A 12,325-nucleotide genomic window follows, 5' to 3' on the forward strand; every position below is an offset into this window, starting at 1 on the left:
CCCGCCCCGCACACCTCTCATTGGCCTGAGGCAGAGTGACGGGCCAAAGGACACGGACACACACACTCCCCCCCCCTCCCTCTCTTCCCCCCCCCTCCCTCTCTTTCCCCCCCCTCCCTCTCTTTCCCCCCCCCTCCCTCTCCTCCCCCCCTTCCCTCTCTTTCCCCCCCTCCCTCTCTTCCCCCCCCCTCCCTCTCTTTCCCCCCCTCCCTCTCTTCCCCCCCCTCCCTCTCTTCCCCACCCCCCTCTCTTCCCCCCCCCCACCCTCTCTTTCCCCCCCCCTCCCTCTCTTCCCCCCCCTCCCTCTCTTTCCCCCCTCCCTCTCTCCACCCCCCCTCCCTCTCTTCACCCCCCCTCCCTCTCTTTCCCCCCTCCCTCTCTTTCCCCCCTCCCTCTCTTCCCCCCCCCCCCTCTCTTTCCCCCCCCTCCTCTCTTTCCCCCCCTCCCTCTCTTTCCCCCCCCTCCCTCTCTTTCCCCCCTTCCCTCTCTTTCCCCCCTTCCCTCTCTTTCCCCCCCCTTCCCTCTCTTTCCCCCCCCTCCCTCTCTTTCCCCCCCCTCCCCTCTCTTTCCCCCCCCCCCCTCCCTCTCTTCCCCCCCCCCTCCCTCTCCCCCCCCTCCCTCTCCCCCCCTCTCTTTCCCCCCCTCTCTTCCCCCCCCTCCCTCTCTTCCCCCCCCCCTCTCTTTCCCCCCCCTCTCTTTCCCCCCCCCTCCATCTCTTTCCCCCCCCTCCATCTCTTTCCCCCCCCTCCATCTCTTTCCCCCCCCTCCCTCTCTTCCCCCACCCCTCCCTCTCTTCCCCCCACCCCCTCCCTCTCTTCCCCCCCTCCCTCTCTTTCCCCCCTCCCTCTCTTTCCCCCCCTCCCTCTCTTTCCCCCCCTCCTCCCTCTCTTTCCCCCCCTCCTCCCTCTCTTTCCCCCCCCTCCCTCTCTTCCCCCCCCCTCCCTCTCTTCCCCCCCTCCCTCTCTTCCCACCCCCTCCCTCTCTTCCCCCCACCCCCTCCCTCTCTTCCCCCCCCCCTCTCTTCCCCCCCCTCCCTCTCTTTCCCCCCCCTCCCTCTCTTTCCCCCCCTCCTCCCTCTCTTTCCCCCCCTCCCTCTCTTCCCCCCTCCCTCTCTTCCCCCCCTCCCTCTCTTTCCCCCCCTCCCTCTCTTTCCCCCCCATCCCTCTCTTTCCCCCCCTCTCTTTGCCCCCCCCTCTCTTCCCCCCCCTCTCTTCCCCCCCCTCCCTTTCTTTCCCCCCCCCCTCCCTCTCTTTCCCCCCCCCTCCCTCTCTTCCCCCCCCTCCCTCTCTTTCCCCCCCCCTCCCTCTCTTCCCCCCCTCCTCTCTTCCCCCCCCTCCCTCTCTTCCCCCCCCCGCTCCCTCTCTTCCCCCCCTCCCTCTCTTCCCCCCCCCTCCCTCTCTTTCCCCCCCTCCCCTCTCTTTCCCCCCCTCCCCTCTCTTTCCTCCCCCTCCCCTCTCTTTCCCCCCCCCCTCCCCTCTCTTACTCCTCCCCCCCTCCCCTCTCTTCCCCCTCCTCCCCTCTATTCCCCCTCCCCCCTCCCCTCTCTTCCCCCCTCCCCTCTCTTCCCCTTCTCTTTCCCCCCCACACCTCTTTTCCCCCACACCTCTTTTCCCCCACACCAACCCACCTCTTTTCCCCCCACACCAACCCACCTCTTCCCCCCACACCACCCCACCTCTTCCCCCCCACACCACCCAACTCTCCCCCCCCCTACACCACCCCACCTCTTTTCCCTCCCCACACCACCCCACCTCTTTCCACCCCACCTCTTTCCCACCCCACACCACCCCACCTCTTCAGCCCCCCACACCACCCCACCTCTTCCCCCCCCCCTACACCACCGCACCTCTTTTCCCTCCCCACACCACCCCACCTCTTCCCACCCCACCTCTTTTCCCTCCCCACACCACCCCACCTCTTTCCCACACCACCTCTTTCCCACACCACCTCTTTCCCACACCACACCACCCCACCTCTTCTCCCCCCCACACCACCCCACCTCTTCTCCCCGCCACACCACCTCTTCTCCCCCCCATACTACCCCACCTCTTCTCCCCCCCATACCACCCCACCTCTTCTCCCCCCACACCACCCCACCTCTTCTCCCCCCCACACCACCCCACCTCTTCTCCCCCCCACACCACCCCACCTCTTCTCCCCCCCCACACCACCCCACCTCTTCTCCCCCCCACACCACCCCACCTCTTCTCCCCCCCACACCACCCACCTCTTCTCCCCCCCACACCACCCCACCTCTTCTCCCCCCCACACCACCCCCACCTCTCTCCCCCCCCACACCACACCACCTCTTCTCCCCCCCCCCACACTACCCCACCTCACAATTTTTGAACAACAACTACATCATATCATTTCACGCATTTACATCCCGGGCAACGCCGGGTATATCAGCTAGTTATAAATAAAATAACAAGAAGCAGAATGTTACTGCTGCAGTAAGAGCTTAGTTAGAGCTTTGCGATGAAGAGGCCTTTGTTTGTTGCAGTTGTTTGAGGGAGTATTTGTGTGTAGCAGATTTAAGCTGGGGGTTGTCAAGTTCAGTTGAAGGCTACCAACAGGCCAGGTTTTCAGAGCAATATATACTTGGGGAAGTTGTGATGATTAGGACCAAGCTAATTAGTTCATTCTAAATACTTAGCAGCCAATAGAGAAATTAAGCATTCTGCTTGTACTCCCTAAATCCTGCATTCCAATGGCACCAAATGTTGTGTGTGGGATAGTGTCTGGCATTATGATTGTGTGGCTACATTAAAGTAAAGTTCTCCAGTACTAGGAAGACACCAGTACAAAAGTACTGGACCAGGTTTATTGGTTTCGGTTGAAAACGTTTTCCTTCATAGCTCCGGAGGAGGTGTTTGCCCCACTTTTGCAGTTAGCAGACTTTGAGAAATAGCTCGCCAGGTATTCCTAGAAATATTAGGTACCGTACCATATTCTATAACCCTTAATGAATTAACCCACTGCTACCTTATAATGATATCACTCATGTCTGTCTCCCAATGCTCACACTTAGAGAAAATATGACTTTAAAGCACCCCCAGTAGATAACTTTTCTCCATGCTGACATGTGATCTTGGTGGTTCGTTCTGCACTGTCACCTCACCCCAAGGGATAACCACATTTGAGTTCTTACCAATACCCTCTTCTGGTGTTTGGAACTAGAACTGTCAGCAGCTGTATTTACTGTATTTGGGTGTTCTTTTGAGTCAAAGAAATTGAGATGGTTATACTCTAAGTATGTATTGAACAGTTACATTATACTGCATGATATTCATTTTCAAGGCTGGCCCCCGAGGATTAAAAGTTATTTTAAAACATAAAATGAGCATAAAAATGTGCTTTAAAAAAAAAACGTAAATATTTAGAAGTCAAGAGTGTAATTCTCCCAAAGGACTTTTAGCAGAATAGTAAGATTTTTAAATCACACATATGAAAGGGCTGTTTAACCAAACAATGAGGGAAAGTGCTGGACACTATGTACTAAACTATACTTTTCTGAGAAACATCTGTGACAAATAAAAAATATGATCAGACATCCATTTGCTGCTAGACCTTTGTTTGAAAGAAAGTTCATATACAATAAGGCAAAGAACATTAGCAAACATACAAAAGAACCATGCTCATCTAGACTTATCTATGGGTAATGGTATACTTCTAGATGAGGAGCTCAGTATACAGGCAGTCCTCATTTTACAACGAATGACTTATCCAACGCTATGCAATGCATCCTATGTTCATTTTTACAACGCCAAAACAGCGTACCCAACGCTCTGCAAAGTTGTTTGTGTGTGTATATATAAAAAGTAGATTTTACCAGATTGGAGTCCGAAAAAAACGAGACAGCACACAGTCCAGTAGGTCCAATAAGCTGTATTCAGTGTAACATGGCACCACCTGTGGAGGTGGTGCCATGTTACACTGAATACAGCTTTATTGGACCTACTGGACTGTGTGCTGTCTCGTTTTTCCCGGACTCCAATCTGGTAAAATCTACTTTTTACATGTGCATATGGGACAAGCATCAGCATTTCTTCATTTGTTTACAGTGTGCCAACTGAGTGTGATTTTTTCATGTGTGTATATATATATATATATATATATATATATATATATATATATATATATATATATATATATATTTATATATATATATATTATTATACTATATAATATAATATATCTTATGTTATATTATATATAAAATACAATATATACAATATAATTTGTGTGTGCTGCGTATCTTATTGCCTGCGTAAAATATTTGGTGTATTTTAGTGTTAAAAATGTCTTCAGGAACGGAACCTTTTATTTAAACAGTGTTTCTATGTGAAATCGTGTTCGCTTTAAGACGTTTCACTATCCAACGCCATTTTGAGTAACGCATTGTGTCGGATAACCGAGGATTGCCTGTATAGAGTAATGTGGTCCAATGTCCAGTGTCCCCCTCGTGGGAGGGGATACCTTGAATATATATGGGGGAAATAAAATAGACACGCACAACCTGTATAAAAAAATGTATTGGTACAAATATAAAAATAATATCGCTCACTCTACATGCGCGTAGACACCGGCGAGAGTGACGTATCACGGGCACAGGATCTTTCGTGTTACGGAGATCTCGCTGTTCCTCCATCATTGGTGTATGGGATTTGGTGCAGGAGGCCAGCGCCGGAAGAACAGCCGCGCGGAATCCTTTGGAGCTCCAGCGAGATCTCCATAACACGAAAGATCCCGTGCCCGCGCTACATCACACCCGCCGGTGTTTACTCACATGTAAGTGAGCGATTTTATTTTTATATTTGTACCAATACATTTTTTATATACAGGCTGTGCGTGTCTTTTCTTTTAACATTAGCAAACAATCACAATGTGAGTTTGGGATTAGAAATAAATCACCAATAAAAAAGCATCCGTCTAATTATAGTATTTACAGTGTTTCACTTTCGATCATGAAAACAATTTCCTTTAACGATATAATTTTTTTAATCTTATTCTATGTTAACATCTAAATTATTAAGAGTCTCAGGGCTGTTATATACAGCATGCGGCCATGCGTTCCTATGCGAACGCGCGTGCATGTGCCGCATGCTTTTCATGTATATAGAGCCGGGAGCTGTAGGTTAGTGTATATATATATATATACATATATATATATATGTGTGTGTATATGTGTCTATATGTGTGAGTATATGTGTGTGCATGGGTTGTGTGCGTGAAAGTAAGTCCTAGATAGATTTTTTTAAAGAAAAAAAGTTTAATAAATATTTTTTTTTGTTTTACAATCCTTGACACATACACACACACACACACACACACACACACACACACACACACACACACACACACACACACACACACACACACACACACACACACACACACACGCATACATTCACACATATACATACATTTGAGCGCAGGTAGCGGCACGAAAAGATGAATTTCTTCATCTTCCCCGCTGTCTGTCGGCTCCCCTCTCCCCGCCGTGCGCGCGCAGCCCTTCTATAGAAACGCTGACTAACGTCAGCCAACTGACATTCCGCACGCGCGCGTGGCTCTATATAACATGCCTAACAGTGAACAGTTAAAAATCAATGTTTCTTATCATTAATATTATTATCTTTTATTTGTATGGTGCTAACATTTTGTGTAGCGCAGTACTTTTTGGGAAGGGGGATAATAACATTGTATGACATGAGTACAGTATATTTATATATATATATATTTTTATATATATATATATATATATATATATATATATATATATATATATATATATATATATATTATATAGCCAACAACATCAGGACTCTGAGTATGTCATTCTAGGATGAAAGTAAAAGAATTAGAAGCATGTTAGACAAGCATCCCTAGAAAAGTGTTTCTTTAAGGAACATTGACATGTATATATGAGAGGGGAGAGTTCGTGGGAGAGAATTCCAGAGTTTGGATGCAGCACTGGAAAAGTCTTGGACAAAAGGCATTTGCTTAAAGGAATAAAAGGAATCGGTTATCTGTTTTAACGCATCGAACGTGCTACTTTGCTACACTACATTAAATATATCTCTCTGTAAATATACTTGCCAGCTAATCTATCTGGGTACATATCTGCAGCACACTGATAAAACCCAATTCTTCTGCAGATAAAACCGCTATTGTCGACTCTTGCCTTGGCCCTCTCATTTTTCTTGAGTCATTGCATCTTGCTGAAAACGCTGCTCCCTTTGTTCTAATCTCACACTTTATTGGCTCCTCAAAATTAACTTGAAAGGAGCTAACCAAATAACACTTGACTGTATTAGTAATTTAATGGATTCCCTTGACTGGTTTCATATATAATTTACAAATGAGAATCTACTGAAGCAATTACTGAACAAGACAAAAAAATCAATTACAATCTTACATAATGGTAACAAAGGCATATATGCAGCCAAGCACTAGTTAAGATAAGAAAAATAAGAAAAAACATTAGCACTGCTTAAAGCTTGAAAAGGTATTGTATGAACCATGTAACAATATTTATGTGAGCGTATACACTGGCAATAGAAATATTTAGCATCTCAGAAATGAGAAGTCCACAACAAAATGATGTAATTTCTCCTATATGAAAATATTCAGAAACATTAGAATATACATCTGACTGTTCTTGAGTTATAGTTTATTAGGCCTGACTTAATAGTTTTACATAAGGTTTTCTTACACTGTTTCATGTTTTCACTATATATTTGTTGGCTTAATCTTAACATGACATTTTTATTGCGATGTACTCTTATTAAAAACATTAAAATAATACTATAAACCTAGGCTCTTGCAGAATGTGTCTTCTGTTGCCTGCACTCCAATGTAAGATTATACAAATTACAATTGTTTTTCTATTGTACAGCACTAAGTGTATGCAGTGCCGTACATATGTTTGCAGCATGAGGCCCTGCCCCTGGAGAGCTTACAATCTATTGTCTTGGTGCCTGAGGCACTGGAAGATAAAGGGACTTGCTCAGGGTCACAAGGAGCTGACACAGGGAATTGAACCAGGCTGCATTTGTATAACTTTTATGGTCAATGTCTCAAACATAATACAAGTGTGCTACATAGATACACAAATCAGGAAAACATATAATAAAATTTGGATTTTTGCTGTCTGCCTCTGTCTGCACTTTGATAAAATACCCCCCCAAAAAAGAATATATGACTTGGTATCTTCAAATACATGGTTCATTTAACTGTAACTCTATCCCAGCTGTAAGAGTAGCCAAACATCAGCCCCCACAAAAGCTGACTGCAGCACACACACACGACCCACATTTTGTGTTTAATGCCTCTGTTGGTAGATAGTATTAAAAACAGTAAATACACTTTACACATTTGTAGGTTGGTGCAGGGTCTATGGGTTTTTCACTTCCAGTGAAGTCTTTTTTATTTTCTCTGCATTATATTCTATATAATAAAGGCAGTTGAAGTCTGACTACACCTTTTTATAAAAAGAAGTGTCTACAGTATTTACCCGGCAGACGGTTCTATCACCTACTTCCTTTCCCTTATTCAGCCAAAAATGACTTTCTAGCAGTTTATTAGGACTCAGATAGTGCTGGTTAAGATGGCATATTAGGGTTAGATTGTCTTATTACTGTTTGGGTAAGGGTTAGGCTGGCATATTACTGTTAGGGTAAGGGTTAGGCTGGTATATTATTGTTAGGGTAAGGGTTAGGCTGGCATAGTAGGGTTAGGTTGTCATATTACTGATAGGGTAAGGGTTAGGCTGGTATATTACTGTTTGGGTAAGGCTGGCATATTAGTGTTAGGGTAATGGTTAGGCTGGCATATTAGTGTTAGAGTTAGGCTGGCATATTACTGATAGGGTAAGGCTGGCATATTAGTGTTAGGGTTAGGCTGGCAAATTACGGTAAGGGTTAGGTTGCCATATTACGGTTAGGGTAAGGGTTAGGCTGGCATATTAGGGTTAGGCTGGTATATTAGGTTTAGGGTAAGGGTTAGTCTATCATATTACTGTTAGATAAGGGTTAGGCTGGCATATTATGGTTAGGGTAAGGGTTAGCCTGGCATATTACTGTTAGGTAAGGGTTAGGCTGGCATATTATGGTTAGGGTAAGGGTTAGGCTGGCATATTACTATTAAGGTAAGGGTTAGGCTGGCATAGTAGGGTTAGTTTGGCATATTACTGTTAGGGTAAGGGTAGCATATTATGGTTAGTGTAAGGTTTAGGCTGGCATATTAAGGTTAGGGTAAGGCTGGCATATTACTATTAAGGTAAGGGTTAGGCTGGCATATTAGGGTTAGGTTAGCATATTACTGTTAGGTAAGGGTTAGGCTGCCATATTAAGGTTAGGGTAAGGCTGGCATATTAATGTTAGGTAAGGGTTAGGCTGGCATATTACGGTTAGGGTAAGGGTTAGGCTGGCATATTATGGTTAGGGTAAGGGGACTGGCATATTACTGTTAAGGTAAGGGTTAGGCTGGCATATTATGGTTAGGCTGGCATATTACAGTTAGGGTCAGGGTTAGGCTGACATATTACGGTTAGGCTGGCATGTTATGGTTAGGGTAAGGCTGAACCAGTCTTTTATTTATTCTGCTGCAAGTTAAATTATGCAAAACCAGTCCCTTATATATCCGGCAGCCAGGAAAATGAGGCTGAACAAGTGTTTCATTTACCCAGTTCACCAGATGAATAGCCACTAATTTTTATTTTTTTAAACATTGGATTAAAATAATTTTCATATTGCATCTCTACAAATTGAAATATAAACTTAAAACTATTGAGGAATCTGAATCTTATTTTCCAGGCTGAAGGTAGCCATCTTGGATTTGTGATGTCATGTATAAACCCAGAACTTTGGCTTTCATTACCAATCCCTATGCCTGCAAACACTGTCTCTCCTTTCTCTTTACTTGATGTTCTATATATCAGCATCAAGGAACTGACAGGTTTGTACTGTTCCAGAAGACATCTTCCGAGGGTCAATAAATGACAGTATTCTGGAAGCACAAGTAAATCCGACTGCATGCATCTTTAACTAGCTAATACTTTATGCATATTCATGAACGCAAGCTAACTGTATGCCAGGAGCAGATAAAAAGCCAGACATTGACAGAATTGAAAGTGGAAAGTAATATATGAAAACAGGAGAATATGTAACTTTCTTAAATAATATTAGGTGAAGCAATGTGGTTTAAATCCAAATGAAGTGTAATATGAACTCTGAGACCTCCAAGTGACATTTTCAACATCACATGTACTGTACCATATTGTCATTCTTCAAGTAATAGCGTTAAGCAAATTGGAATAGGTAGTTAATTTGTTGCTTAACATCACATTAGTTGTTTAGATGGGGATAAAAAGTCATATACGCAGCTACAATAAACATACTACACTGAATAAGAATACAGAGTACTGAGTGAATATTCACTTTAATTCCACATCCATCCCGCCTTCTCCTATACAAAAAAAATTAGAATTAAATATATTGTTAAGTATCTGTAGATCCCAATGTTCATTCTTTTTGGTGACCCCTAAGCCATATTAACACCTAGTAAAATGGGGTCCCTTTACTACAGTTATGGGTTCTCAGTGTGGGTAGTAATGGAGAGGGTGTTCAGGATCCCTACTTTCCAGAGAGTTTAATATGCTTTATGTACAAGGTGCCACTATGGATCGGGCAGAAAGACACAACAAGAGGTGAGACGTGACAGCTCAAGATACAAGCCTTCTATTTTATAGTTATATAAAGCCTTGTGGGTCACAGGTAAATAGCTATACCAAGTATTACTCTATGTTACAGTATTTACTTTTCAAGCATAATTCTTAAATCACTGCTTTATTTTGTATTAATGGATGTACCAATGGTGACTAATGTATAACTTTTTCAAATGCTTTAATTTATCCCAGTAAGTGTCTCGATTTTTCTCATTTGACCTACAGTATAAGAGGTGCTCACCATTCTACATAAATTAATCTGGATAAGCAAAAGAGAAATTAACAACTGAGTCAAATGTTTAATTACAGAGATTAACAATTATCCAAAGCCTTCATTATAGCAATTTCAAATAAAACAAAACAATTTACTCAATTAGACATACGATTTTCATCTACATTAATAAATAAAAAAAAAGTCACTGCTATTTGGAATAGTCCTATAAATACATTTGCCTGTCAATGCCTAGACTAACTAACATCCTTATAATGTCTGCCTTACCCATAATATATGTTGATGCCCGAGTCCTTTTTCAATATTAATTAAGCATTTATAACTCAGTATTTGAAAGCTATGCCAGCTGCTCCTGCATCAACTCTAAATAACACATCCAAAGCATTTCTAACCTCAATATGATTAAAACATTCTGACTCAATATTATAAATATGTAGGAGTCTATTTGCTAAAGTCCATGGGTTGCAAAAGAAATATAATACTATTGAAAGCAAATTGATTTTTTTCCTTTGAACAATCTGGTACAATTCCTTTGCACTGTACCTGCCCCATGTTTGCAGCCTATAAACTTTAGCAAATTGTATTTAGTGTTGTGACCTATATGTATGTATTTAGTTACCTCTAAACTACATATACTGTAGTAACATAGCAGTGTAATTATTCTGCTACAAACAGTGGCTTCCTCAATTTGGTTTGGTGTGTCCATTCATACTATATTAAAAGCAATGAGCAATAAAGCAATATTAAAAAATAAAATGTTTATTTTAAATGGGGTAACTTGTAATAAGTAACTGCCTCTTATATGCAAAACAAACTCCTAGACATGTTGGATTGTCTACAAATATGTAAGTATCAGACTATTGGTGCATAGCAACCAACTGACATAATATATCATTTGATATTAAAAAGTATAATATAATGGTGGGATGAATATGATGATATTATGAGACAGTTTCTTATGGAAACATATAACAATTAATTAATATTAAGCATAAACCAACAATAACCTTAGAATCTCAGTACAAGTTTTCCTACTCACTTTGATATGACTATGGTAATGCTTCTAGATAAGCATATCTTATAGACACCTATACGTATATAACTGAATGTATGTAGTATGTAGTGTAGAAAAGCACAGTGCAAGGCGCTGTTAGATAAATGAGCATGATCAGAGCCTCTGACCTCCCCCAGGAGAAATGCAGCAGCCACTTCGCCATAGCGTTCATTACACAAGACTCGATTAATGCCAGTGCTACTGCAATAATGTTACTACTATGTACACAAAAATCACCACACACACTGCAGGCACATTTTAGGGTTGATCATTTTATCACAACAAAAAATTCTACCAAAGATTTGTAATGGTTTACTAGTAAAAAACATAAATAAACTGCAATTGCATTCTGAAGCAATACATGCTATATTCATATATGACACTGCTATAGCTAATTGTGAATGTATGTATGATTATATATATATATATATATATATATATATATATATATATATATATATATATATATATATATATATATATATATATATATATATATATATATATATATATATATATATATATATATATACATACATACATACACACACACACACACACCTGTAATGGCAATGCAGCACAAGATTTTCCTTATAGAGACCTATGAAACATGTACAGTATGTAGTCATTATCACAGCAAATGATTGGTATTTCAGCAGTATGCTATTTTCCTAATATATTTGCACATGTAACCAGTTACAGATTATCCACCAAACTCCTTAATAACTACACTAATACAGCATGTGTCTACAACCACAGTAAAATAACTGCATGTCTTACGTTTCTGGCTGGAGTAGCCCGGGTAATAGCCATAGTAGCCAGTGATCCTTAGGATTCTGTCTTCGATGGTGGCCACGCCGTTGGGAGCTGCTTTGACATCCATATAGGGAAGTTATAGTAGCTGCGTCCTCCTATCAGACTTTCTTCAGCTCCAGTCTCTGCTGCTATCCTTTGTATGCTGCCACTGTCCCAGGTGCTGAACACCCCAGGAGCCTTCTCTGTCTCCTGAGTCTGCTGCTGTCCAAGGTCCTGATTCACACCACTGTCCTGACTGCTACTGATTCTGCTGCACTGGGCTCTTCTACTGCTGCGGTTCTGCCCGTGCTCCAGTGTAACCGACTCTGGCTGTTCCAGCTTTGTTGTAATACTGAGCTATTCCTGCTGGTCTTAATATTGTCCTTGCTGCTGTTGCTGCACCGCTGTTGCTGTGTAGGACGGCTTCCCATCCCCGCACACTCCACACAAGCCGGCCTCTGTGTCATTGATCAGCCCAATGCCAGTCACCACAGCACACAACTTCTCATTGCAG

The 12,325-nt window shown here is 42.6% G+C and overlaps 1 protein-coding gene across 1 annotated transcript in view; it reads right to left on the minus strand.

Annotated features, from left to right (window-relative positions):
• Positions 1 to 12,325, minus strand: part of SLC35F4 (solute carrier family 35 member F4) — a 78,042-nt gene extending 65,717 nt beyond the window's left edge. The window contains exon 1 of the mRNA XM_075614774.1: positions 11,797 to 12,325. Within this exon, the coding sequence (XP_075470889.1) occupies positions 11,797 to 11,899 (103 nt within the window). The 5' untranslated portion in view covers positions 11,900 to 12,325. The remainder of the gene's footprint in view (positions 1 to 11,796) is intronic.

Source organism: Ascaphus truei, chromosome 9, assembly GCF_040206685.1.
Source record: "Ascaphus truei isolate aAscTru1 chromosome 9, aAscTru1.hap1, whole genome shotgun sequence".
In the NCBI taxonomy this organism is placed as follows: domain Eukaryota; kingdom Metazoa; phylum Chordata; class Amphibia; order Anura; family Ascaphidae; genus Ascaphus; species Ascaphus truei.